Source organism: Pantherophis guttatus, chromosome 3, assembly GCF_059756535.1.
Source record: "Pantherophis guttatus breed Tessera chromosome 3, ASM5975653v1, whole genome shotgun sequence".
Lineage (NCBI taxonomy): Eukaryota > Metazoa > Chordata > Lepidosauria > Squamata > Colubridae > Pantherophis > Pantherophis guttatus.
In genome coordinates, this window is record NC_142065.1 from 146,249,271 (window position 1) to 146,276,953 (window position 27,683).

At 37.3% G+C, this 27,683-nt stretch overlaps 1 protein-coding gene across 2 annotated transcripts; it reads right to left on the reverse strand.

Annotated features, from left to right (window-relative positions):
- Positions 1 to 279: 279 nt before the first annotated feature.
- TXNDC5 (thioredoxin domain containing 5) lies at positions 280 to 27,611 on the reverse strand. 2 transcript variants are annotated; one of them, XM_087890309.1, is made up of 11 exons: positions 26,010 to 27,611; positions 16,857 to 17,006; positions 15,372 to 15,477; positions 13,969 to 14,065; positions 10,664 to 10,779; positions 6,747 to 6,833; positions 5,793 to 5,924; positions 5,369 to 5,494; positions 4,992 to 5,074; positions 1,071 to 1,200; positions 280 to 459 (listed from the first exon to the last, which is right to left on the reverse strand). In XM_087890309.1, the coding sequence occupies exons 1-11, from the start codon at positions 26,225 to 26,227 to the stop codon at positions 337 to 339; spliced, it is 1,368 nt and encodes a 455-aa protein (XP_087746435.1). In that variant the 5' UTR covers positions 26,228 to 27,611; the 3' UTR covers positions 280 to 336. The 2 variants fall into 2 exon arrangements, with proteins under 2 accessions (XP_087746435.1, XP_034285004.1); XM_034429113.3 differs by lacking the exon at positions 5,369 to 5,494.
- Positions 27,612 to 27,683: the final 72 nt, after the last annotated feature.

Consider the following 27,683-nt stretch of genomic DNA (forward strand, 5'->3'; position numbering starts at 1 on the left):
TCTGCAGTGAAACCAATGTGTTCTGATGTTAGCTTTTTTCCTCTTAATTTTTGTTTCAAAACACATTTTTTTCATCATATGACAAGTGGAAATTCATTACTGTAACCAGTACCATAAATACTAGTTCCTAATTTGAACAGTTACTGTTTGTTGTAACCTTCCCTCAAGTTTAGCAGAGTAGATAATAGGAAATACAAACATATGAACAGACAATACCACGCTTTAGAACATCCAGTTTCCTGCATGACCACTACTGGAAATCCAATAACGTTACCATGATTCAACTTCCAAGTTTACCGGACCCAGCTAAAGAAGCGGTAACTAAGCACTACATTTTTACAGTTCATCCTTTGACTGTCCCAGAACAAAGTTGTGCAGTGTGTCGAGATCTCTGGCTCCTGTGTGTTCAGTTATTTTCTCACCACTACGGAAAAGCAAGAGTGTTGGGTAGCCATGGACCTTCAGAAAGAGAAAAAAAGAAATCTGAAAACACCATCATTTTAACCTTATCCCTTTATTTAGCATATGTTAATTAGCAGAAATCCCCCCCCCCAATCATTCCAGTTGCATTAAATGCAATTCGGTACATGTCTAAGGCATATTTAAGTCAACCTAGATCACTGTTGTTTTCTTTGGCTGCAATACAAATGTCGTTTGTCTTGACCATCTTCTGCCTTTTGTTTTAATTTCCTAATGCTATAGTCCTAGGAATTGCCCAGAAGTCTCCCATCCAAGTACCAACTAGGCCTGCCCCCTTTTTTACGAATTTCAAGATCTCCAGCATGTTGACCTTGTATAACAGGTGTGAGAAAACCTTTTATATCCCAGTGTATGGCTTTAACAATAAAGCAGTAGGACTGACTAAACCAGAGATGGGGAGTATGGCCCCTTTATGACTTGTGGACGTCAACTCCCAAAATTCTTGAGCCAGCTGGCTCAGGAATTCTGGGAGTTGAAATCCACAAGTCATAAAAGGGCCATCGCTCCCCACCCCTGGACTAAACTTAATGGCCACTAGCAATTTCAATGTTTAGTATAAACTCTGGAATACCATCTAGCCTTGTGCTTACTGAAAATCTGTTGCAGACATTGCGTTCAGCAGTGCAGTCTACTTCTGCTATCTTCACATCCACTGGTCCTGGAAAGTTCTTTTTTGAGAGGTTCTCCCATATGGGAGCCAGGTTTTTACAATGTCCACACCTGAAATAATGAGTGAATTTTATTTTGGTTTTGTTAATGGTTAATGTAAGAAATCCATTTTTTTTTCAAAAAGAAAGAAAACTCAATGAAAACTAAGTTTGGGCATATCACAATACAATCTGTTAGTAGTCACACAAGATTAAATACAGATATAAATATGAATCCTTTCATACAATCCAATCATATCTGATGATAGAAAATCAACTTAAATCACATCTACTTCATTAAGACTTACAAGAATCACTACCCATTTTTCATGAGTACAAATATTTATCATCCTACCAAAGGTTCATAAATATTCAGCTACTCCCTTTGAATCTAATAAATTCATTATGAAGGATTAAGGAGATTGCCTTTCTCCAGATTTAGGAGAATATGATAACAATTGCCTTAATTTTGTAATGTTTCTTGGAAAATGGAGGCTTGGAGAATTTGAAAATGCTTCTGAAACACAAGACCTAAGACAAAACACACTCCCCTTTTCGTGTTTGTGGAGGGAGAGGATCAATAACAAGCCAAACTGTTTGGAAACCTGTATTTCATCATTTTGTGTTGCAATGTAAAAGTAAACTACTTTAACAGCTCTTGCATTCTTTCAGATGCTATCATATAATATCTGAGTTAAGGATCGTCAAATCTTTAAATGTGGAAAGAATGTACCATTTAAACAAAACCTTTTTCTAAGGTACCTTAAAAGAAGTTAAATTTCGCTGAATGGGATGACAAAGGCCTTTCTCTTACTACTGATTCTAGCACAGTGATGGCAAACCTATGATAAAAGTGTGAAAGGTGACATCATAATATTTTGGGTAACACCGTGACATTCACCACCTCCTGAAAACTATTCTCAACAGCACATACCCTATTTTCATGCTATTTTTGGAGGCTGCACAAGAATGGGGTATGCTCTGTGTAACCTCCAGAGCTTCGGAAAATTGTATGAGAATGGGATATGCATGCAGTTTTTGATGGCTGCAGTGGCTGTGGAAGACCCTTCTCTGAGGATACTTCAAGAAGAGGGGCTTCGTGCAACCCAGGGCAGCCGTAGGGGCCCGTCAACACAAAGACAACATTGCCTAAAGGTAAGTGGCACATGGCAGATCCTGGGGAGCACTGAGCTGTGGGGGCAATCGTGCTGTTCCCCAAGGCTTCTGGGTCATGGGGAACAGTGCAAGGCAGCCTTTTTGAAGGGCAGCAGTGGCCCAATGGCTGAAGTTGAAGTTCTGGCCTTTACCTCAGATGCAGCTTCAGTGCTACCACTGAGTGCCCTAGATGGTGTGGGGGGGGGGGAGTGTGATTGTTTCTTTTTTGTTGGGGGGGAGATGACACCTTAGCAGAGTCAAGTTAGGCATTTTCCGAATTTTTGACACATACCGCCCCAAAAATTAATCATTACTGCTCTAGCATAACTCTAAATTTTAAAAGGCAGAAATAAAGCATTTGTACATCGATATGTAAAACGCTACATATGCAAGTGCATGATTAAAAGTTACAATGTAGTACAATATATAACTTCTCAGCAGCTCAAAGGCAATTAAAAATGTTTTTATGCTTAAAAGTTGATGAACAAAGTGGTACTTAAAAGTTGGTGAACCAAGCTAAATATATAGTTGTGGATCATTTTCCTCAAAAATGACTGAACAAGTATACTGCTTTTGACTCTTGTTTTGCTGGGTTCTAGTTTTAGGGCTTGTGTGAAGAACAATTTCACATTTTAGGTCATAATAGTGGAAACATTCAAAAGGTTCACAAATTTTTAATGCCGCTGTACTTTGTATATACTTGATATTTTGTAAATTTAGATTTATTTTGAAGATTATTCTCTTTTAAGCTGTTACCTGTCCTTTACTAGTTCGATAAATAAAAAAATACATCCATAAATAAGGTCAATATTTTGAGAAGTTCTGTCTTTTATACTGATTGCTACATTTCTTTCCAGTATTCCCCTAAGGAGTATAGTTACAGTTAGGACTAAACTTTATCAGAAACACTTCAATCAATGATATATATATATTCTAATATTATTATTTTTTTGCAAATAATTTATTGAGAATGGCACTTGAAAATCTGGTTTATTTTCTATAAATTTCCTCATTTGAACTGTTGCATCATGGGTACAGTCCAGTAAATGTTAAACAGTTTTATGAACTCTGAACTACATCACAAAATCTAAACTACATAAATTCTGGAATGATCACATCTACAATAAATAGAACTGGAATGGGCATATAAAATTAATATTCCTCTTACAAAACGATTTTTACAAACTAGCAGTTAAAAGCTGAATTTAACATATAAATTATTAAATTCTCATGACATCTAGCTTGAAAAGAATTTATTCCACTGTTCCATAATGTACATTTGTACACTGCCATCTGTTCCCTATCATTATCTCAGTTAATATAATTGTCTTTTTAAATACACTTACTATATATGGAGAATGTGCATTATGGGCATGTATATATATTGAAAGCTACTAAGATAAGATGAACTTCTTGTTACTCAGCTTAATGTAAATATTTAGTTAAAATAAACAGCAAAAGTAGCCTCCATACACTCTTGGCTACTTAAGCTAACATGTAATAGTTCATATGGAACAGAGAAGAATGTGGCCCAATTTCATGCCATCATAGCTTTATAAGTGAAAGATAAACATACCTATTCCCCAAAATTCAGTATTTCTTCACATATTATAAGTTGTATTGCTAGGATGGGTCAGATGGGAAGCTTCAGACAATATGAACATGAGCACAAATGTTACATGTGTGCACAAAAATGGTCTATTCTGAATTAGAGGATGATTCAAATTACTTGAACAAATACAAATTTCAATCCCATTATAATCAGCCATGAAGTCACTGAATCCTAAGCAAATCTCAGACCAGTTTACAGATTCATACTTAAGCACTTGATCATTCAAATATATGTGATTACAAAAATACCAACAAAGTTAAAGTCTACCAAAGTAATGCGTTGAATCCAACATAATCAGAAGCAACCCAATGAAATCAATGTCATCATTAATTAACTCATACTATTATTGTAAGACTAAGTCTTGATTCAATCTATTACTTTTAGCAAAGTTAAACTATCTGTATTCATTATCAAGCAATGGATCTTTAGAAATGTACATGTGAATTAGCCTTCTAAATGCTCATATAGCCCTATACTTTCTGACACGGATGTAGACTAAATTAAATCCTATACTTTCAAGGGAACAACAATTCTCTGAGTTATATGCAGCTGGGTAACTGGGGAAAAAAAACATTGTTAATTCTCCTTCAGGCAAAGTATGTTACAGACAACCTTGAGGTTCACACAGTATGTCAACACTCAAGAAGTAGAAATTTCAACACTGAGGTTTATGAATGGAGGTGGAAATAACAGAACTATTTGAGTAGATAGTGTATTAACTGCTAACAAAATAAATGAGGAACGGAGTACTATCTGAGTACCCCATTAAAATACTGCAGTGGGATAAGTTCAGAGAAGACATTACACTTTTAATAAAATTAAACAATTCTGCCTAATATCTAACACTAAACTGTAACCGCAAATTAGTCATAGCTATCAAAAGTTAACTATGGGTAATTCCAGTTTATCTCAAGGATTCCACTGATATCACAAGAACAGGAAACAATTAAGTATATATAAAACTAATCATTTATTCTATGTTATATTTTCCAATTCCACAGGATGAAATAGATAGCGTGGTTGGTAGAATATGCTCCACAACAAAAAGAGAAACAGAAGTTAAATACTTGTAATATACTTCTTCTCTAAAAACTTACCATGGAGCATAAAACTTGATGAAAGTGATCCCATTAGCCACTTCTTTATCAAAATCTTTTTCAGACAGGGAAAGAACTTTGCCCTATCAAAAGAAATAAAGGTTAGAATCAAATTGCCTTACCCAGGATCCTAATTATAAGCCCTTTATTGTGGATATGCAACATTGGTAACTCCAGGAAAAGCATAATCCAAAGGGAAATAGAATGTTCTAGAATTCTCTGGAACATTCTGATCCCAGACTGGTAAATTTTTTTAAGTCAAAGTGATGCAACATCTTTCCTGTTTTATACCCACTGCTGTTAAAACTGTGTGACAGCTAAACAGATGTTGAAAAGAACTGAATTTAAAGTTATGGAAATGCTAATGAACTTTTTACTGTTTTTAGTCCAGTGATCTCTTTGTTTTCCCATGGTTCTTCTTTTCGGACAGTCCTGTTTATTGTTATCCCGTCTGACCTGTCTGACCTGTCCATTTGTACCCTGTCACTTTGCTGGGTCACATACTAAGACAGAAAATATTTCTGAGTATCTCAACCTGGCAACACAATATGATGTCACAAGGATAATAAATGAGTTAAAAAAAAGCAGTGAAATTTAATTTGCTGCCATCCAACAGGAAGTAAACATACTACATTTAAATATACATACGATATATGAGTAGCTTAATGTGCGAATGGGGAACTATTTTGGTTTTCCAAATACAGGCATATAATTGGAATTGGGCTAGAACCCTAGTTTAGAAAATAATTTTTAGTGAGAGAAAAAAAAATCCCTTTAATGCAAGAACTTCCAAAGATTTACCTCAGGAGTTATTTCTGGTAAAGGTGCTTTGGTGGGTTTAGCATCATTCATGGCTTCTTTGGAATCTTTTAACTGAGATTCAATATACTCTTTCAAAGAATCTAAATCTCTCTTTCCTTTGTATTGGTCAACCTAAAAAATCAAACCACAATTATTACTAGCTTAGCAAACATTTTCTAATGTCCCATTAGAATATGATTATGTTAAATAGTTATTGCAGGATACAATAGCCGATAAATATATTATTTTACCAATGGCTTTGATTTAGCTGGATTCCTAGCTTAATTATTTTTTAAAAACTTTGAAAACCTGAATGTGTTTAGACAATGATTCTTTGCTGAACAAAACTTGAGGGAATCATACGGAAATCAGAATTTGGTTTAATTGGGTCTAAACAGACATTAGGAAAATCAAGATGAGTTTTTTTTTGGGGGGTGGGGATCCAGTATTTTGACTGCAGTTGTAAATGGGCAAAAGGGAGAGGTTTTTTTTTACTCCAAGGAAAAGGAATCTGAAATGGTAGAAGGAGAGAGTGCCAGAATATAAAGGAAATGGCTTAAACTAAAGAATACATTCAACTGGTGGAACAATCTTACTATTAGGCCTTTATGAGGAAAAGAGCTAAGATTTCATTATTCCAATGGGACCTCTTCATTTACACCTTGCCTGAAGGCTATCAGGACCACCTTTTATCTTCCTAGTGAAATCCAGAGTTCAGAAGAGATTGCTTTTGTAAATTCAGCATAAATAAGATTGGAACTCTTACGACAAATTTTATCTTTGTTTAACATGCGTATATATTATGATTCAATAATATAAAGATTTAACTAACAACTAGAGTGCCAGGCTTTCCATAATCACATTTGAGGTAGGCTGAAAAATAATCTAACCCAAGCAATCATGTAAAAGTAAATCTGTAATTTCACAAATAAGCCCAATTTGCAATTTTCTTACCTTTTCTCCACCTCTGAACCAAAGCAGAGTTGGATAACCCCGCACCTGATTTTCTGAGCAGATGGTAGAATGCTCTGTGCAGTCCACCTAGGGATTCAAGATTTTTCTTTAATCCACAAAGACCAATAATATAGTGTAAATTTATACAGTAAGTATATCCTTAATAGCTGTTTTAAAATGTTTAAATCCATACACTCAACTGTACAAAAGAAGCAACTATTGAATTGATGTACTATAAATTAAAGTGGGTTATGTATGGAGCTAAACTTATTAGAAATGGTGTTGAAATAAAATACGTATTTCTACACTTATAGGCTCCCAATTTCAAATCACAAAAGGGGAAATAGAAAAATTGCTGGCTAAGACTAGAATGAAAAAAGGAGATATGTAAACCCCATAAAATAACTAAATTGATAACAGAATCAAAGAACAAACATGAGACTCGAAGTTGAAAAAAGCATAAAGACATAAATAGCATTTTAAACAATTTTTGTAAGCATCATAAAAAACCATTTGTCAAAACTGAAGGAAAAATAGAGTTTCATGCTTAGAAAGCCAGGAAAGAAAGAACATTAAGAAAATGAAAACAGCAAATGATAGTAGAAATTTAGAACTTTAATATTTATTGAATGGAATGAAATAGGGGAAAAACAATTAAAAGATAAGTAAGGTTATGAAATTAAACTGATAGAGATGTACAGATGGAGCCATCTAAATCTTGTTCATATTCTTTATGTTTTTCAAACATACATTGTGACTACCGATAGATCTTTTTAAAACCTAAATATGGTCAAATAGAAAAAGCTACTAAAAGAGAAACAAGGTTACATGTAACATTTAAACACACCAACAGAAATATTCAATGAGTGAAGAGTTAAGAAAGCTATATAATGGATTGAAGCAGAGAATCAAGCAGTCTGGAAGACAAACAACAGTGCAATCAGCATGGCATGAAGAGTGTTTTTGGAAAAGAAAACGCACATTTTAAAGCATTATAAAGAGAATAGACAGACCTCAGCTAGAGTAGTAATGTGAGCCAAGCAAGGCAAAGAAGAATCAGACAGAATATGCCCAAAACTCAACTTGCAGAGAAGACTGAAGAATGAAGTTGGGACTGAAAGAGAAAAAGAAGATGAAAGTGACAATTTACGGGGAAACAAATCCTGTCTTGTGTACACTAAGTCTCAGGCAATGACTGAACCACCTCCAAAGCAGAAACAGGCCTAATTTAATGGAAAATATTAGACAAACTTTTGTGTTTAGAGGCAGCATATCACTAAAATCATGCTTGGGGATATTTGCCTTCATACAGAAGGTTTTTTTTTTGTTGTTGTTTTTGTTTTTAGAAAATCTAGCTAGATTCAGCAGATATTTATGCTTGTTTTTTGTAATACAGAAGCTGGGATAAAATACACCTGGAAAACATTGTCTAATGATAGCGGGTAAGGACTAAAGAGGAAATGGGATTATCAAAAGCAAATATACAGTAAATTTAAAAAAATCAACTAAGAATAACATCCAAGGACTCTGAGAGGAAGCTAAAGCCCATTAAAGGAAATATAGTGTTTGTTTAAAAAAATGATAGGAGGGAAACAAAGGAAATGCCAATAAACTCCAGAAAATGAAGCAAAAGAATAAAAAATGAAAATCTATATCATATTGTAAGAAACACCAAGGAGAATAATAACTGACAATAGTTCGTCTGATGTGGCACAATTAATATAATTAGAGACATCAAACAGAGTAAAATCTCCCTCAAGACAAGTTGCAATCAATACATAAACACCATAAAAAAAAACCTGGAGTCTAAATATTTAAGAACTTAAAATTATTAAAGAAAACAATTTAAACTAATGGCACAAACTGAAACATTAAAAAGTAAGATTATCTAGAAAGAGTAGGTAAACATTAAGTGTTTAATTTAAAGTTATAGGGCTTGGGAAAATAAAATAGATTTTTGCTTAGGCCTAGAAAATAAGAAAAAAAGTATGCCTTTCTGGGAATCTGCATACATATTCTTAGCAGCTGCACCTTACACCTCAATCTGGGTGGGGGGCATACAGAAAAGACTCTCCAAAGATGATTACAGGACTTGGTGGAATATACAAAATAAGATACTGTGATCCCAAATCATGAAAGACTTAATAGGTTTTCACCTGAAATGGATCCCGAAATGAACTAAGAGACATTGAAATATTGGGATGATTTGATCCTAATACCTAGTTCTTGTTATTTCTGTAGTTGCTATATTTTATACCACCTAATATTTTCACAGTTGAAAAGCTCTGCTCAAATTGAGATGTCTACCATGGTATTCTTCTGCAGAGGTATAAAAAATTGCCAAAGAGGTTCAAAAAGAATCAACGCTCCTTATAAATGAGTGATGAGAGGAAAGGGCAGAGAAGAAAGGTGACTGGTTATTGTGTATTTTGTCAGCATCCTTCAGCATTAATGGCATCTAACAAAAGTAGTGATAGGAACCGAACAGAAAAATTGGTAGCAGAACAATCAAGGTTAAGATATTAACTACAAAACGATACAATTTAAAACGTAATTAGTAGAATTTATCAGAATAAAAAAGGGATGAGAGCAAATCTTGAATATAAGGAAAATGTTAAGTAAGGAATCATACATAAGGAAATAATTAAGAATAAGAGCTAGAAGTATGGAGAAAGATAAACCAGGGTACAAAATCAGAAAAACGAGTAGGGAAAAGAAATGGTAGCAATGTATGAATTAAAATAAAAAACTTAACTTTGAAATAAAAAAAATGGAAAGGGGAAAATAAATAACCAAAAACTTTCATAAAAATGAAATGAGCCACCCCATTTTTCATAGCAGGAGTACTCTAAACCTTGAGAATATTAGAAGCAGAGTTGTTAAATTATCAGCTGCAATATATATGTATGTATGTATGTATGAATGAATGCATGTATATATGCATTTAAATTGGAATGCTGCTCAACTCTAGTTAACTGAGTATTTAAATTTATTAAGCACAGAAATTATGGTTTCTATCTGACCAAAGCAAGGAGGAAAAAGAAATTAATTCATTTACTTTAAAGGTAATCATTTCTCTGTTCCTAATGCTCTGATGAAATGAGATAGGATAAAGCAAATACATAATAGTTTTAAGCCTACTGAACTCAATGGAAATAGACTAAATTACATACTTTTGATTTCAATAAAATTTAAAGCAGCTTTTCCCAGACTTGTCCTTAGGGACTATAATTCCGAAACCACACGGCTCAAAAAAGTGACTCAGTAAGAAAGAAAATAGGTGAGGGGCAACATGAAAAGAAAAAGAAGTTAGCAGAGAAAAGGTTAAAAAATTACCAGCCATAAACTGCATGTTTCTTATATACAGCTGAGATTTTTCTCAGCTTTAACAGTGCACCCAATTGAATACTCAAGACTACTAGCAGGTTTTTTCCCCCCATCAGAAAGCCAACAATATAACTGTATAGTTGTTCCAATACCTACAAACAAAATGCTTACAATGAAAACAAGAGCTCTGTCATAAAAGTAAGCTGCAGGGCTGGCCTTTTTCTTCTTTAAAATAACAAAGCCTATGGAATCCCTGCCTCTGTATTAACTACTCATGAGATTTCTTACAAAGGGTAAGAATTTCTCCAGGATAAGCTGTTTGCTAAAGCTACTTCTCAGGAAGCCCAGGACTCAATCAATCAATCTCAAGCAAATGGATAAGCAAATGCGTTTTGACTAACACACAAGGCTCCAGTAAACTCAGGAATTATGGTGGGTGAATAGCTTGCATGAAAGATTCCAAAATGGGAATAGATAATGTTCACTGTAGTCTATGAAGCAAACAGTGTTCTTTTTTTGGTCAGTGCTACTCCCAAAATAATTCATTTTCAATTTAAGAAGATTGAACTGCCTTGCCAATCCCAACTTACCTTTCCAATCTTGACAGACTTTGATCGTTCAAGGGACATAGACAACTGTTCCCAAGTAGGTGCCAATGCCTTGCAATGGCCACACCAAGGGGCATAGAATTTGATGAAGTGATTGCCTTTAAAAGAAAAGAAGGGCTGCAGTACTCACACAAAACTGTTTATTCATTCATTTAGTTATTATGTATCTCTCTTTATGCAGTACTGCTTCAAGAAGAGGCAAGTCTTTGGCTTATACCATATTTAGATTTCCATTCCCAAAGAATCACACTTTGATTTCCTGCATTACAGACTAATCTTCTAGTTTTATACTTAATACTCTTAATGATTTACTCTGGATTTCTCCATCCGAATAATTCAGTAAAGTATTTGTTTGAGTATTTGTTTGAGAGTCACTTTTCCAGATCTGCAACTTGTAACAGAGTTCCCCAACCTTTCTGGCTTTGTGACCCAGCCAGAAGGGAGGGGCAGAGGGGATGCTTCTGCATGAGCGGCAGGCAAGCACACATGCAGCTCCATTTGCACGAGTAGCGGGCACATGCACCTGCCACTAGTGCAAATGGAGTGTGCTACAATCACTAGCAGCTCATGCAAGTGGGAACACTCGTCACATTTCTGTAACCGGGTTCTGAATGGCTCAAGTCCCGGTAGTGGCCGTAGCCCAGGGACCCCTGCCTTACAATGATATATATCTTTTCAAAGTTCTCAGTCAAGTTTCCTCAAATAGCAGAAATTAACATTTGCTGATATAGCTTAATTACAAAACTTTTCACTAAACTTCCAATTACCGTACATTCAGTGGTGAAATCCAAATTTTTTTACTACCGGTTCTGTGGGCATGGCTTGGTGGCTGTGGTGTGGCTTGGTGGGTGTGGCAGGGGAAGGATACTGCAAAATCTCCATTCCCACCCCATTCCCTCTCCACTCCTGGAGGAAGGATATTGCAAAATCCCCATTCCCTCCCCATTCCTGGGGGAAGGATATTGCAAAATCTCCATTCCCATCCCACTCTGGAGCCAGCCAGAGGTGGTATTTGCCGATTCTCCGAACTACTCAAAATTTCCGCTCCCAGTTTTCTGAACTGCTCAAAATTTCCGCTACTGGTTGTCCAGAACCTGCTGGATTTCACCCATGTACAGGGCAGTGAACATTCCTCTTTAAATCTTATAGATCTGCTTGGGTGGATGACAACAGAATTGCTGATGAATTCTCAGTGGAGGAAGATACTGGAAATAAAATCTTTTCCAACCATGTTGCAACTAATAACTCATTGGGTGCCACAGGTTTGATAAAGTAGAAAAGCCGTTCAGAACACCATTCAGAACTGAACTGCCATTCACACCAGAGAATAGCCAGCCGTTGCTCCCACTCCAGCCTTAAGCTGAGAAATGAGTAGGATTAATCACCACTATGGGTTTAAACTAGACCACAGGTCAACACAACTCATAGAATGTAACATTGTTTAATGTTCCAATAATGGAGCAACTGCTACAATTAGACTATTAAGCAGACTGTGGAAGGCCTGCGTCACATTGCAGTTTGACCCAATTTTTTTTCATTATGGGATACTATATTAAAATTAAAAGTTATTTTAAAATGAAACATTAAAAAGAATGTTCAGTACCAATGATCACTATATACATTTGATAAATGAGGGCCTTGGTACTGTCTGAGTTTGGTTGTTTTCTTGCAGACATTTCATTACCCAAACTAGGTAACAGCTAGTAAAGAATGCGGTTTGCTTTCAATTCTAGTGGCTTGTCCTGTCAATGTTGGTGGGAGTGGCCTTGGAGGTTCTTTGGTTGGGTTCTTTACTGTTGGCTTGTTTAGCAGTTCCTTGATTGGGGTATTGTTTACTTCTTGAGTGTTAGTCTGGTGTTAATCTTGGTATTAATCTATGCTCATCTGGATGTTAATTGCTGGCAGCGAGATGTTTAGGTCTTTTGTTCCTTTTGGCTTGTTAACTGATTCTTTTGCACAATATGTACATGTTGTTTATATGTATGTGTCTATTGATAGCCAATTTATCAGACTGCCAGGTTTCCAGGAATTCTTTAGCGTTTTCGGACTTGGCTTAGTCCAGGATGGTCACATTCCCAGTTGAAAAGTATGGTTACAGCTGTCCATATGTTGTGAAATTAAAGACTTTTCATCATGTCTTCTGACTGCTAGTTGATGTTCGTGGATATGTTCTGTTAATTTTCTGCCTATTTGTCCCACATAGTGGCACTTGCAGTCTTTATACTATATGGTGTAGATGAATCCTGTTTTATCTTCTGGGGCTGCTGGGTCTTTTGGTTTACTTAGGATGTTTTGGAGGGCTTTAGTTGGTTTGTGTGCTATGCTGATTCCTTGTGGTTTTAACAGTCTACTGGTGGTTTATGAGATGTTTTTGATATATGGCACTGTTATCCTTTTTATAGCTTATGTTGGTTGTGCTAAATTGGATTGAGTGATGAAGTTGCCATTTTGTTGTATAGATGGAAGATGTGGTATAGCTGATCTATTTCCCTTTTCTGCTGTTTAGGGTTACTGTACCGTGCTTGTGGTCATCTAAATAGAGTTCCTACATAGCTTCTCTTGTGGGAGGTTGGGTTATTGCTTTGGTAGTGGAGCATTACATTGATTGATGTGGGAGATTTTTAGGTACATTTGTGTTTCTAGTTTGCTATCGTAGTCTCTGCTGATCAGGATATCCAGGATATCCTGATCGGCGGGTAGTGAGGTAGTGAGTTGTTTTTGTCTTCCCTGGTGAATTGGATTCCTTTGAAGATGCTGATGGTGGTGTGGATGTTTTCTTAAGTTGTCATTTTTTATTATGGTGAAGGTGTCAACTAAATATCTGACCCATATTTGTGTTGTATTTGTGGGATTGCTATTGAACCTAGATGTTGCATTACAATCTCTGCTAGGAGTCTTGAAAGTGGTGATTTTATCAACCATATACTTTCAATTTGAAGGATAAACTTGTCAACAAATTAAAGGTACACCTATGGGATCAACATTAGACCAACAATCAAGAAGTAAACAATACCACAATCAAGGAACCGTCAAAAAAAGCTAACAGTAAACGACCCAACCAAAGAACCTCCAAGGCCACTCTCACCAACACTGATGGGGCAATCCACTAAAATATAAATTGAGAGGAAACTCCATTCCTTACTAGCACTCATGATGTTACCTGGTTTGGATAATGAAATGTCTGCAAGAAAACAACCAAGCTCAGACAGCACCAAGGACTCCTCATTTCAACCCTAAACCACAAATATTATCCTTAATTTGATTGATAAATAAATAAATAAAATTACCTTCGGCTACATGTTGCTTGAAATTAGCTGCCGAGAGCTCATAAAGACCTTGCTTTGTATCAGGTGCTTTTGATGGCTTCAGTTTAGGTTCTTCCTCCTTATATTTAGCAACAAGAAAAAGAACATAGAAATCAGCATGCTTAAATTTAAAAAAGAGAAAGAGTTACAGGTAGTCCTAAATTTACGATAGGTTGTTTTAACAACTATTCAAAGTTACAAAGAACTTTTTAAAAAATGTACTTACAACCCATCCTTGAAATACCGGACCTTACAACTGCTGCTTCCTGCCCCCCGTCACATGATCACATTTTGGGTACTTGGCAATCAACTCAGATTTACAACTGGATGCCAATGCCATGCTCTCATGATCGTGGTTTGCAACTTTTTTGTCAGTTTGGCCATTTGGAATAATGAATTTACTTAACAATCATGTGATCCACTTTACAACCATTGTAAGAACGGTTGTAAAATCACATCCAATCACACTGTGCCTTGACTTACGACTGCAATTCCAAGTTCTGTTGTGGTTGTAGGTCAAGGTCTACCTGTAGTTTTATTGCTATGTACATAATAAAATTATAACAACTATCCAAGTTAACAATAAAATTACAATTTGTGTCTATTTGTGTGGGGATGTCTAGTTTGTTTGAGTGTATGTGAGAGAGAGGGGGGGAAGGGAGACGAAAGAAGAGAGAAGAAAAAGAAAAGAGGGAGAGAGAGAGAATATTTATTTATTTATTTTTATTTATTAATTTAATTTGTATACCGCCCTTCTCCCAGAGGAGACTCAGGGCGGTGAACAGCCAAAATTAAAAAACATACAAATACAAAAGTTAAGATAATTAAAAAAGAATTATCTCCCTAACAAAAGAATATCTCCCTAACAAAAAGACAAAACTTTGGCATGATTATAAATGAAGACATCCTCTTTCCCTAAGCATTTTTTTCACAAAAGGATGTCCTGGGACCACATCACCCAGAATTCCCTGTCCAACTTAGACGAGCATAGCTATAGGGAATGAGGTTGTGGAAATCCCTAAGTTAAAATCCAGAAACCACCATATTTCAAGAAAGATGAAGAAAGGCTCCTCTGGGAAGCAGTTTCTTCATGCATACATAAAAATAATTTTGTCTTTGGTCCAATAAAGAAAACAATGGGTCACATTTTATTTATGTCAATTCCTAAGTGCCCTCCTCCCATTGTCATGAAGACAGCAAATCCTGTGTTCAAGTTCCCCTGAATTTTAGCCAAAGCAATTTCTCTTTCAATATTCTTCTCACATCTCCATAAAGATAAAGCTCATAAAATTTTGTTCCAGAAATGTAAACACTATTCTGCTGGCATCTTTTAACAGTTCAACTATATATTGTCTCTTGAATAAGGACTGTTTCTGATTACTTACATCATATCCCTCTTTTAATTTCTTCAACATCCAGTTCTCTAGTGACTCAAGTTCTCTAGGTCCCTGATATTTTGCATCTTCTTGGTGTCGTCTAAGTAATTTTAGACTGCAAATTTCAGAAAACAATAAGCAAAATAGGTTAATAGTCATTTAAACTTGAAACATTTTTAAAACAATCATCATGTCATATCGGATCCCAGACAACATTCCTCACAATGGTTTATTAATATTAATTCTAACATTTCCGTTAATTTCAATAGCATAGCCTTAGACTTTCCAAATTTAAACTGCCATTGTTCTGCAGACTTTCAAAAGTTCTTTTAAAGCAAAGACAAAAGCCAAGTTAACTCCCATGAACACACTCTCAATAAACTTTATTTGTCCCTAAAACAAAATATATATTCTTCGGTTCCAAACAAAGCTATTAAATGAACCAATTATGGGGAAATGATGGTTGCCTATGATTTTATTAAAGTATCCATATTCCCTTTTTTTCTGAGACTTTGCATCATCCATTATGCATTTCCCCTTTTAGTGTTTGTATCTTTCTTAGAAAATATTAAAAAATGGGAACAGAATGCCTGAAAAAATATGGCAGAGATAAACCAGATCTGCTCTGCTATTTATTTGGCTTGCAAGGTAGCCAAACTGGAAGTTAAGCTGTTAACTCTCTAGGTGAAAAACACACTATTGCTACAATTAGGAAATTATATGCCATCATTCTTATATTAGCAATTATAAAAATAATAATTTAAAAAAAACAGGCCTCAAGAACTAAGTGTGATGTGCTGCTACATGTCAAATCCTTCTACCTGTGGTTTGCTAATAAAATAGTGGATAATTTACTACAAATGCAAAATGGAGAACATGATGTCACCAAATGCAGCTTGGCCAGGATGAATTCATAAAACTTCTACAAAAGAGAGGGGAGTCTTTAGAGAGGAATATTTCTGCTGACTCTATTCTATAGCCCATGCTAAGAACCTTAGAGCTTTGGAATTACACCCTAAACTTCCTGGCTCTCCACCGTTTTGATCTTGCTTTAGTAACAAACAATTTCTTAATGTAAGAAAATGGTTAACACTTTTTTTGTCCTAGTCTATTAGAGCAATTCATCTACTTTCTGCTTGTTATAAAACTGTTGTGGTATATTTGCACAGCTGTGCCTACCAGGTAGAAACACATTTGTTTACAATACGCTGCAAAGGGTCAGTAATGAAAATATTGGATGCTCATCTTGTATCACCATACTGCTTTTACTACCATGAGCGAAATAATTAAAGCAACAGATATTAAGAGCCTTTTGTATGTACTCTGGTTTTACAGTTGCATAAGCTATTGCTACTTACATGCTATATTCAAGGAAGGGGAAGGAATTAATACAAATATAGAATGTCATGTGTTTACAAAACAAACATTCAGAAGCTCTCTTAAATCCATAAGAGTTGAGGGAAAACCCATAAAGTATTATTTTTTTACACATACGTTGGGTATCCTCTGACACCATGTTCAGAACACAATGGTGTATCTGTAGTGCAGTCCACTTTTACAATATAGACCTGTGGATTATCCATGTTGTTGTACTTGTTTGCAAGTTTGTTCCAAGTTCGCTGGAAACTCTGGCAATGCCCACACCTGCAAGTTTTAAAAAAAATATTCTGGTGAAAAAGTTGTTAACAATTCTGAATCTACTATTCTATTTTATTGAGATTAGTGACATGAGGAATTCTACATACAGTATATCTAAGTTATATTTTCTCTCCCATACATTGGATTTTATATAAGATATAGAAAGTAGATCTTTGTCCAAATTCATTTTCAGTCTGCTTTCTGAAACTGTTATTATTATTATTATTATTATTAGGTTCCTTCAAACTTTGGCAGAATTTTTTAATATGAGGAAAATAAAGATTACAGTTTTTCTTTTATTTCTAATATTACATCAGTTGATAAACTAGATGTGACAAATCAGTTCATTAGAATAAAAGCAACATCATTTCTTTTATATCTACTACTGGGATAAATACAATATAAATTTGTGCTGTACTGCCAATTAATTTAATGTCTATACTTTAAAAACTCACTGCTGCCATCAAAAAAACAAACAAAAGAATTTGACACCTGTTCTTTGACTGACATTATCTCTTATCTTCAGCTCTTTTCCTATCAGCACAGTAACTAAGGAGGAGGGTACTATATTCAGCCTCTCATTTATTCCAGGATCATTGGTTTTAAACAGTTAGCATTTCACTTAACAATAATGTTGTCTGAATGGATAGAATATGACAAATTGTTTCCCTTTATTCAAAGACCTTAGTAAAAGTCCTCCATCCTTAATTAGAAATTATGTGATTTGTTTGTCCTAGGGAGCTATTGGTATCTTCTGTTGTTTAGGCATCAGTTATTTGATTTCTTTCCTTCTTTTTACTTTGCCCTTTGCTTTCCCAGAGCCGGTATTTCTCAAGCAAGGATGGCTGGGGAATTTTGGGCATTGAAGTTCACCCATCTTATACTCACCAAGGTTGAGAAATTACAGCCTGCAACAAAACTCTTAACATTTTGAGTTATCAGGCAGTATCAGTTAATACTTTAAGTTATATTAGAGCAGTAAACCATTTCATCTCAAGGTATAGAGTATTTGTTATGAATTGAAAGCTCAGTTAGAATGGAGCAGACAGCAAGATTCTGAGTCAATTCCAAATTGCCTCTCCAATAGAAAATCATAGAAATAATTTTAATTTTTTTTTCTCCGTAGCCCCCAGTTTGATCTATCTCATTTCTGAGCTCAATCAATCTTTATTTTGCTGGCTTCTCCCCTCACATCAAATTTGGTTCCGTTGTATTTAATTTTCAGGCAGTTATTGTTTTGACCGACAATAACTGTCCCAGCCTCCTTTACATAGGGCAAGATCTTTCTAAACCCAGAAAATGTTTAAAAGAGTGATTTGAATATATGACAGATAAGAAAGAATCAGCAGTTCTTTTTCCACTTTCAAAAACCTACATATTAACTGCCTAAAATCTATGATTTTGGGCACTAGTAATAGCTATTCTGATTCAACATGGCATTCCTGTTAAACCAGTGAAAATTTAGGAATGGTTCTGAAATTCTGCAAATCTGACATAACTTTAAGAAATACTCAGCTGCAGATCTTATTAAAAACCACAGGTCCATCCCCATTCTTTGAAGCTCCTAGAACCTCATATTTTTATTGAATAGCTAAATATAATAAATAGTATGTTATCGCAAACCTGTTGTGCTCTTTATAAAATACATAAAACAGGCTTGCCCTTTTTATTTTGATCTATGCCTTTCATAGTGAACTAACATAAAGAAATAAATCTTCTTTATTAAAGTCATGGGTGGGGGAACGGCAACATGGAGATGAAAATGAGAAAAAAGACTTCATGAGATTTAATTATTCTGGAACAGAACTGAAGAATGATAGCAATAATGAAGACAGAAAATCCTACAAAAACAAACTCCTGGGTATTTTGGTTGATAAACATAATTCAATAATCATTTGAAAGTAAATACAGTCATCAGAATCTTTGCTATTAATTTTTTAAAATACAATAATTTAAAATCAACAGTTTAAGAAATGAAGTAGTAGCTATGGTTACAATGAAAACTATGAAATTCAGTCTCTAGAACTTTATCATAGCAAGTCTCATTGAATTTAGTGGGATGTGCTCTGGTACAACTCTATTGAAGAATATAGTATTAGTATTACATAGAATTACAAAACTGGAAAGATCCACTTAGATCACCAAGTCCAATTCTCTGCTCCATGAATGGATCCAAGATAAAGCATCTGTAACTGATAGCTACAGTATCTAGTTTGTAACAGGAACCTACCTACCTTGGGAAATTGATTCCACTGTCAAACTGCCTTTAGTGTTAGAAAATGTTCCGTGAAGCACAAGAGGAACTGGCTTTCTTGGAACTTTAGATCCATAATTATATTTCTAATAATTCCATAATTCTATTGCCTTTTGGAACAACAAAAAATTAAAGACAATTCTTGTCTTTAAGATAAGCATTCCCACTTCCCAGGACTTAATTTTTAATCCTCTGATCACTCTTGCTGCCCTTCTTTGAACCGCTTGTAGTTTTTCTGAATCCTTCTTAAAATGTACCCAGAACCGGACACAATATTCAGGGCAGAATCTAATGAATGCAGAATAGCAGAATTATTACTTTCTATGATTTGGCAACTATATTTTTGTGGAAAATATTGAATCTGCATTTATTTATTATTTTGGCTACATCATGCTATTGACTCATACTCAGTTCAAAATCAATTTCTGTTGAAAACTCTTTTCCACAAGTAATATTGCCAAGATAAATATCTGTCTCGAACCTGAATATTTACTTATTGTTTCCTAAGAGAATTCTCCATTTCTCTCTCCTAAATTTATTTTCTTTACATATCTCTAAGGAATATTTTGCAGGGATATGGCCACATAAGACATCAGAAGTCTAGCTCAATTGAAGACCTCATCTTATCCTCCTCAATGACTCCAGATTGTTGTGAACTTTCATTTTTCTCTTCATTGGAACTTTCTGTAATTATGCTTATAGCATTTCCTTTTTCTCCTTTTTTTAAAAGAAACACTGGCCAATGTTGAGCTTCTTTTCTATGAATGCTTATAATATAAGAATTCTACTTATCAATAATTGAAGTTTATTAAAATCTACTTTCTTAAAAGTCTAGGATGTATGCTTGAGTATATCCAGGTTTAGGTGAAAACAGGAATTCTAGCATGACTTATTTTCTCCTCAAATGCTTTATACGTCATTAGCCAAGAGTTCTTTACTGATTACAATCAAGATACAAAAACCCTGTTCTTGTGCCTTCTTCACAAGCATAAAAGAGAAAGTTGTCCACAGAAGAGATCAGAATTCACTGAAGTGTTTGCAGACATTATTTTCAAAAAGAAGCTGAGAAGATTAAATCCGCTTATTACTAAAGTGTCACATTTGTTTAAACAGTTTTAATAGCAACCAAGTTACGGAATCAAACCAAAACTTCACATTTAATACAAAATGGTTGTCATTTCACATGGGAAAAGTGAAATTTAGCAGAACAAGGTCTAATGCAGGGGTGAAATCCAGCAGGTTCTGGAGAACAGGTAGTGGAAATTTTGAGCAGTTTGGAGAACCGGCAGCGGAAATTTTGAGTAGTTCAGAGAACTGGCAAATACCACCTCTGGCTGGCCCCAGAGTGGGGTGGGAATGGAGATTTTGCATTATCCTTCCCCCAGGAGTGCGGATTTTGCAGTTTCCTTCCCCTGGAATGGGGTGGGAATGGAGATTTTGCAGTATCCTTCCCCTGCCACGCCCACCAAGCCATGCCCACCAAGCCACACTACACCCACCAAGCCATACCCACAGAACCGGTAGTAAAAAAATTTTCACCACTACCAACTAGGTAATATCATCAGTACAAGCCAATCAATTCAGTCTGTTCTATTTTCAAATTTGCAACTGACTCCTTCAATATTTTGCTGGTCCCAGGACATCATCAAGAAAATATCCTTTTAGAGTAGACTCTATTTTCCCCCCATTTAGGGAAATATTTCAGTTGACAAACTGATATATTTCAACATAGTTGGTTTTCCCCCTTATTTTAGGGTGGCCTGACTCACTTCCAAACTAATAAATACTGTGCTATTCAAATAGTATTATTTATATACTATTGACTCTTTCCTTCCCAAGTTTCTTTTGTTCACCTCAAAGCAATTTTGGATAGGGCAGAGCTCACATTATGGTTACCCATAATGTCCCCAAAGCCCCATTCACAAATATTTACCATGTGCCTTAACAAACTGCATCTCCATGTCACCTCCTATTTCCCCAGCAGCCCTTGGAAATAAAAACAAGCAAATGAGCAGTGTGCTCTGAGTCACGTCTGTTGACTCCACCTACAAACAGGCACAGCTGAAAAATATGGTTGATTCTGTCCATGGTTCACGTAGTCTGTTGTCTGAGCCATGGAGTCTGGTTTGTTTCTCTTGGAAGAAGTCAGAAAAAGCAGCCAAGGTCAAATTGATGAACTTAGGACTGGCTGGACACATTATTTAGTAAGATTTTCCATCTGTTTTTCCATCTTTAAATTAACTTTGAAGTGGAAACATAGAGAATATCATATAAAATCCATTTAAACTAACGTATATGTTTCAGAGTATAAGACGCCTAAAAGGGGGTGAAAATGTAAGTGCGTCTTATACACCGAATATAGCCCCGCCCACTCACTGGCCCCCACCCTTTGGCCTCTGCCTCCCAGCAGTTACCTCCTTGCAAGCAAAGAGCAAGAAGAAACAGCTCCTTTCAGCTTCAGCACAGCCTAATTAGCACAAGTTGATTGGATCTACCTCCCCACTCTCAGTTGATTTGCTCTCAGCTGTTTTGCGCAGGGTTCTGCTGCTTGCTGCAGCAGAAGTAAATTGCTGGAGCAGATTTTTTTTTTCTTGTGCTAATCAAGCTATGCTGAAAACGAAAATGAAAGTAAAGCAGGCTGTTTGCTGTAAACAGGCAAAATTGTTCAGAGGCAAAGGCAGAGGGAGATTTCTTTTTCTTCTTTTCCTCACCAAAAAAGGTAGGTGCATCTTATACTCCGGTGCGTTTTATACCCTGCTGTGTCTTATACTCTGAAAAATACGGTAATAAAAGAATTCAGAACTTGTAAACAATGATCATTAAAAAAAATCAATTATGGCTACTAGAAATTGGATCCTAGAAAACCTGTTACCTAGATAACATTTAAATTATGATCATAATTCTGTTTATACTGTATTGTCATTCTTGCTGAGACAAATATAAGAAAAGCTATGAACACATTAGCTGAGGGTCCTTGGTGCTAAGCTTGCTTGTTTTCTTGCCAACTTTTCATTACCCTAACTAGGTAACACCATCAGTGCTAGTAAGGAGTGCTGTTTGCTGTCAGATTGTATTATGGTGTCTAACCCTAACCCCAACCCTGTCTGTGTGGGTGGGGTGTTCTTAGAGATTCTTTGGTTGGGCTGTTTATTGATAGCTCTTTGGCAGTTTCTTGATTGGGGTGTTGTTTACTTGATTGTTGGTCTGAAGTTAACCTTGGAGTTAATCCATGATGACCTGGGTGCTGATTACTGGTGGAGAGGTACTGGAGTCCTTTTGTTCTCTTTTGGGTTGGTTGATTGTCTCTCTTGCATAGTCTATAGATGTTGTTAATGTCTATGTGTCTATTGATGGCTTGTCAGAATGCCAGGCTTCTAGAAATTCCCTGGCATTTTTATACTTGGCCTGGTGTAAGATTGTCACATTTCTCCAACTGAAACTACAGTTAAATCTGTCTATGTTGTGAAATTTAAAAAATTTCATCATGTCTTCTGCCAGTTGGTGTTCATGGATACGTTCTGCCAGTCTTCTGCCTATTTGTCCTACATAGTGGTTGTTGCAGTTCTTACACTGTATGTTGTAGATGACTCCTGTTTTTCCTTCTGGGATTGGTGGGTCTTTTGGTTTACTTAGCATGTTTTGAAGGGCTTTAGTTGGCTTTAGTTGGTACATAATTAGTTGTCCTTTATTGGTACATAATTAGTTGTCTGTCCTTATTGGAAAAGTTACAGCTGTCTTCAGAGAAACTAGGGTGCAACTAACTGTTGCATGGAGATACTTGTTAATGGCTTCTCAAATAACTAAAAATCCATTTTGGTTATATCCTTGTAAGTAATTCTGCATATTGATCTAGAAATGAAGTTCTACTGAACACCAACTCAAATTTAAGGCAGGGAAATGGGGCAGAAAGCCCTATAGCAGTGATGGCTAACCTTTTTGCCATCATGTGCCAGGAAGGGGGGAGTGGGGGAGGTTCGTGTGCGCACGTGCCCACATCCATAATTCTATGTGTCCTGCCCTGCGCATGCGCACGCAACCCACTCCTGGCATGCAATGGCCCGATAGGCCCATTTTTCTTTGTCACCTGGCTCCAGATCCTCTCTATGCATCTGGGGAGGGCGAAAACAGCCTTCCCCACCCCCTCCAGGCCCTCCGGAGGCAGGAAACAGCCTGTTTCCCTACTTCTGGTGGGCCCAAAAGGCCTGAAAATCAGGTAGCCGGCGCGCACATGCATGCCGGAGCTGAGCTGGCATGCCCACTGATATGGCTACACGTGCCACCTGTGGCACCCGTGTCATAGGTTCGCCATCATGGCCCTATAGTCAAATGTACTGAAACTTACACATTACTCTTGAAAACAGGAGTAATGTAGATTTTGGGGGCCAGGGTGAAAGAGATTAAGTTTTCAGGGAATTACATCCATTGAAAAGTTATCTGCAGCAATGAGCATTATCCCCTCTTCAAAGTAATGGAAAAGAATATTAAGGGTAGTTCTTGTAAAGCAATCATTCAGCAATTATTCCAAGTTACGATGACAGAGAACAAGGGAGATTATGACCATTCCTTGTAATTGTGGCCATTGCAGCATCTTGGTGGTCATCTAATTGCGATCCAGATACTTGGCAACCATCCTGCAATTACGACAAGTCTCAATATCCCATAGTCACTCAATCATCATTTGTGATGTTCACTGCCAGCTTCCATCATGCAGTCAATGGGAAAGCTGGCAGGTGGTCACAAATGGCAATCATGACCATGAGATGCTGCAACTATATGAGATATACCTGATCATGGCAACTTGGACTACCACCTCTCTCTTATAAATCAGCACAATCATGTGAAGTTGTGCTTTATGACTGGGTCACTTAGCAACAGAGCTGGCGGTTTCAATTACCATAATTAAGTAAGAGCCTGCTAGATAAACGAACGCTTAATCATTTCAGTATTCTGTTCTCAAAATGGCCAAACAAGCATCTACAAATATGGTTATGGTTCCCAGAAACTGTACCATCAGGCATTTCATACTCAGGATAACACACAGTAATCATGATTAGTAGATTTTGGTCTAATCCGCTTTAAGAGGTTTGTGGCGATCATTGTATTTTATGGCAAGATGCCATAAAACATTTTGTGTAAAAGAACTCGTTTTGTATATTTTATTTCTACAAAAATTATACTCAATATTGTAGCCTTTTTTTCATAGAAGAGCTATGACCGATCACTTTGTCCAGTGTTCCTTGCATTTTTGTAGCTCTGTATCACTTTCTGAGTGTGAGCAGGACTGCATAAGATTCTGCCAGTTTTACTTTGGAGAACTTTCCAAATAATGTTCCTCGATTTAAATCTGCCTATTTCGCAACAGTCACATCCTGAGTCAAAGCTTTCATCATGCCACTCAGCACCATCAACCTCCAGTGAAACATATTCACACTGGTTTATGAAGCCTTACTTGTTTAGGCCTAAGCTCCAGGATTACCTGCTCCCATATAGTCTATCTCACACTTAGGCAGGACTTTTGTGATCTTGCCAAGGATGTTTAACATCAATCTATAGTTAAATCCAAATTATTGAGTTGAAATAAGTCCCATCTTTATTACTGTCTAGGATGGAACTCAACATTCATGATTTCAGCTCTATGAATGCTATCATTTTAACCTTGGTATGAGAGACCTTGAGTTCTAGACCAGCCTTACACAATAAAACCAGCTGGGTGACCTTGGCCAATCATTTTCTATCAGCTTTAGGAATATGACCATAGCAAAAACCTTGTCAAGAAAACTGCAGGACCTAATCCAGGCAGTCGCCAGGAGTCAAAACTGACTTAAAGGAGTGTGCTTACATGCAGTGCCTGCACTGGTGGGGGTTTTTTTTTGTTGTTGTTGTTCCATGAATATCAATCTGCAGTGCTAGACACTTAACTTCATTAGTTCAACATCTAATTTTGGAACTGATGCTGCTATTTTAAAGTAGCCTTTGTGATCCCTGCTTCACCTGTTAAAAAGTTGCTGAGCTTTCTATGCCATCTGCATAAGGCGTGGGTTGACAACGCTTGCTTCAGTTCTGCAGGAGCTAATATCGTAGGCGTTCAAGGAAGGGATGAGCTAAATGCAGTCATAACTGCCATCTGACCTTCAGAAACTGCTTCTAGGATGGGTTTCCTTTGTTGTATCCTTCCTTTCTCCTGGCTCTACCCCACCTGTACAGCAAATCCATAAGCTTGCAGACAAGGCAAGGTCAGAAAAGATGGCTTCTGTGATTACAAACATCACAGGGCGCCCCCCGCCTCCCTCTCCGCCTTTTAAATGTTTAGGTACCCAACAGGGACACTTTGTGCAAGTTTCTCCACTTTTCATCCATTCATGTTAGCAACCCCGGAAGAAGTCCGCTTTACGCCTTTGGGGGAAAGACAGTAACTTTAGCTCAGTAGTTTGTGCCAAGGAGAGATTAAAGGATTTGCTTGCGTGGAAGTGAACTATCCAAATCTCAGCAAATCCCAGCCTCTTTCTGGCACGGTCTGCGGCTGTGGGAAGCGGGGGAGTGGGCGGGCACGGGATTTGGGGGAAAGCTTAATCGAGGCGGGGCGCGGAGGGAAAAGAGAGCCCCCCCCCACTCCCGCCCCGGATTTTCCCGGGGGCTCCTTTCCCAACCCGCCCTCATCGGCTCTCCCTCCGGCTGCCACAATAGGGAGAGCCGGGATAGAAGCGCAGCGCGGCGCGCCCTTCCTCCCTGTCCAGGCCGCCGCCGCCGCCGCTCACCACGGGGCGAAGAACATGACGAAGTGCGGTGCGCTCTGGACGCCATGGCGCAGCATCTCGGCGTTGTAGAGGTGCCGCGAGTGGGGGTCCGTCTCGTCGCCGTCCTCCTCCGTCTCCTCCGGCCACATGGAAGCCCCGCGCATGACGAGGCAGCCGAGCAGCAGAAGTAGGCAGGCGGCGGGGGGAGAGGAGGCGCCGGGACGGAGAGCCGAAGCCATGACGGCGTGCTTACAAAGGCAGGAGTGAGAAAGACACCGGCCCGGGTAACGTCGACCAGTCTTCCGCCCGCCCCGTCCTCCCTCCAGCACCAGCCTCCGCCCTCAGCCCGCCTCGACGGAGAGTCAAAGGGCGGTCAGGGGAGGGGCTGGAAGGAAAGGGCCGGCGACGACGAGGCGCGTCTTATCTTCCTCTTTCCCCGCGGATCGGCCGTGGCCAAAGAGGGCTCGGATGAGAAAGCGCCTCGTTGCTATGTTTTCAAGAACCGGGGGCTCTGGAGTTCAGGTCGGATAGGAAGTTATGCATAAAGTGGCCCTGGGCAAGCCTCCCCAAATACGCGGTGACGAGTCGCAGTCTCCACCTGGGGTTCAACTTCACACGGACACCCCGGTTTCTTTCTGATGAGAGCCACTGCTTTAATTCATTGCCAAGAAGTCGGTGGGCACTCTTCCCCACTGTGAGCGAAGCGGTGCCAGTCTAATTCCATTACCTGTAGATTTGTATTAAGGAGTTGGGTTAACTGCCACGTGAAAGAGAACATAGTATTTATTTGCGTGGGGCTGTCCCAGAAAGATAAGAATGGAGATAACAAACCCACAAGGCGGATTTTTTTTTTAAATTTTTTGCAAATCACTTACAAGAATGCAAAGAACTTACAGGAATGAATTTATGTATTAGTATCCCCAACAGAGCAGAGGAATCCATTTTTCCAGCTCCTTCTGGAAATCCTAACAGGGTTGTAGAAATCGCAGAGACAACTTTCAAAATCCCACTTATCCATAAAATTCATTGGGTGAACGTGGGCCATTGGTTCCACTCTTCAAAAACCTATGGCAAAAGAGTTTGGAGGATCAAATGGGGAGAGAATTATCATCTTGCCTGCCTGGAGTTCTTGAGATATGTATATTATAAATAAATTAACAAATCCGTGGAGCCTGAGTGTAAGATTGCATGCTGACCTAAACTTAAATCCCATTCAAGATAATCATATTCAGTTTTGAGTACATTTACATAGGAGTGTGCTACCTATACTGAAGTTTCATTAATTGCTTTTGAGTAAATTATTAATGCAATGGTTAATTGCTCTGAATAGAACCCCTCATTAAAATTTATAAACCTAAAGTTGTCAACCAGGTATCATTAGGAAAGTCAGGGGAGTAGCACTTTTTTCCTGCTGCCCAGCATTTAATTATGTTGTTTAAAACATGCTGACTATGACTGAAGAGATGGTATACATTCACATTGATTGTGATATAATTGAGCTAAATCTCCTGTTTTTACAGTAGTGCTGTAGATATTTTTGCCAGACCTCACTTGAGAGCTTTGACTTGTATGTGTTGAACAAGGTATGATTGAGCAATACATGACTAGTGCAAGTTGTGGACATGCCCATATAGTTTTCTAGACAACAGTAACAAGTAATTTACCATTCTTTTATTCTAAGTTTGATTTTGGAGT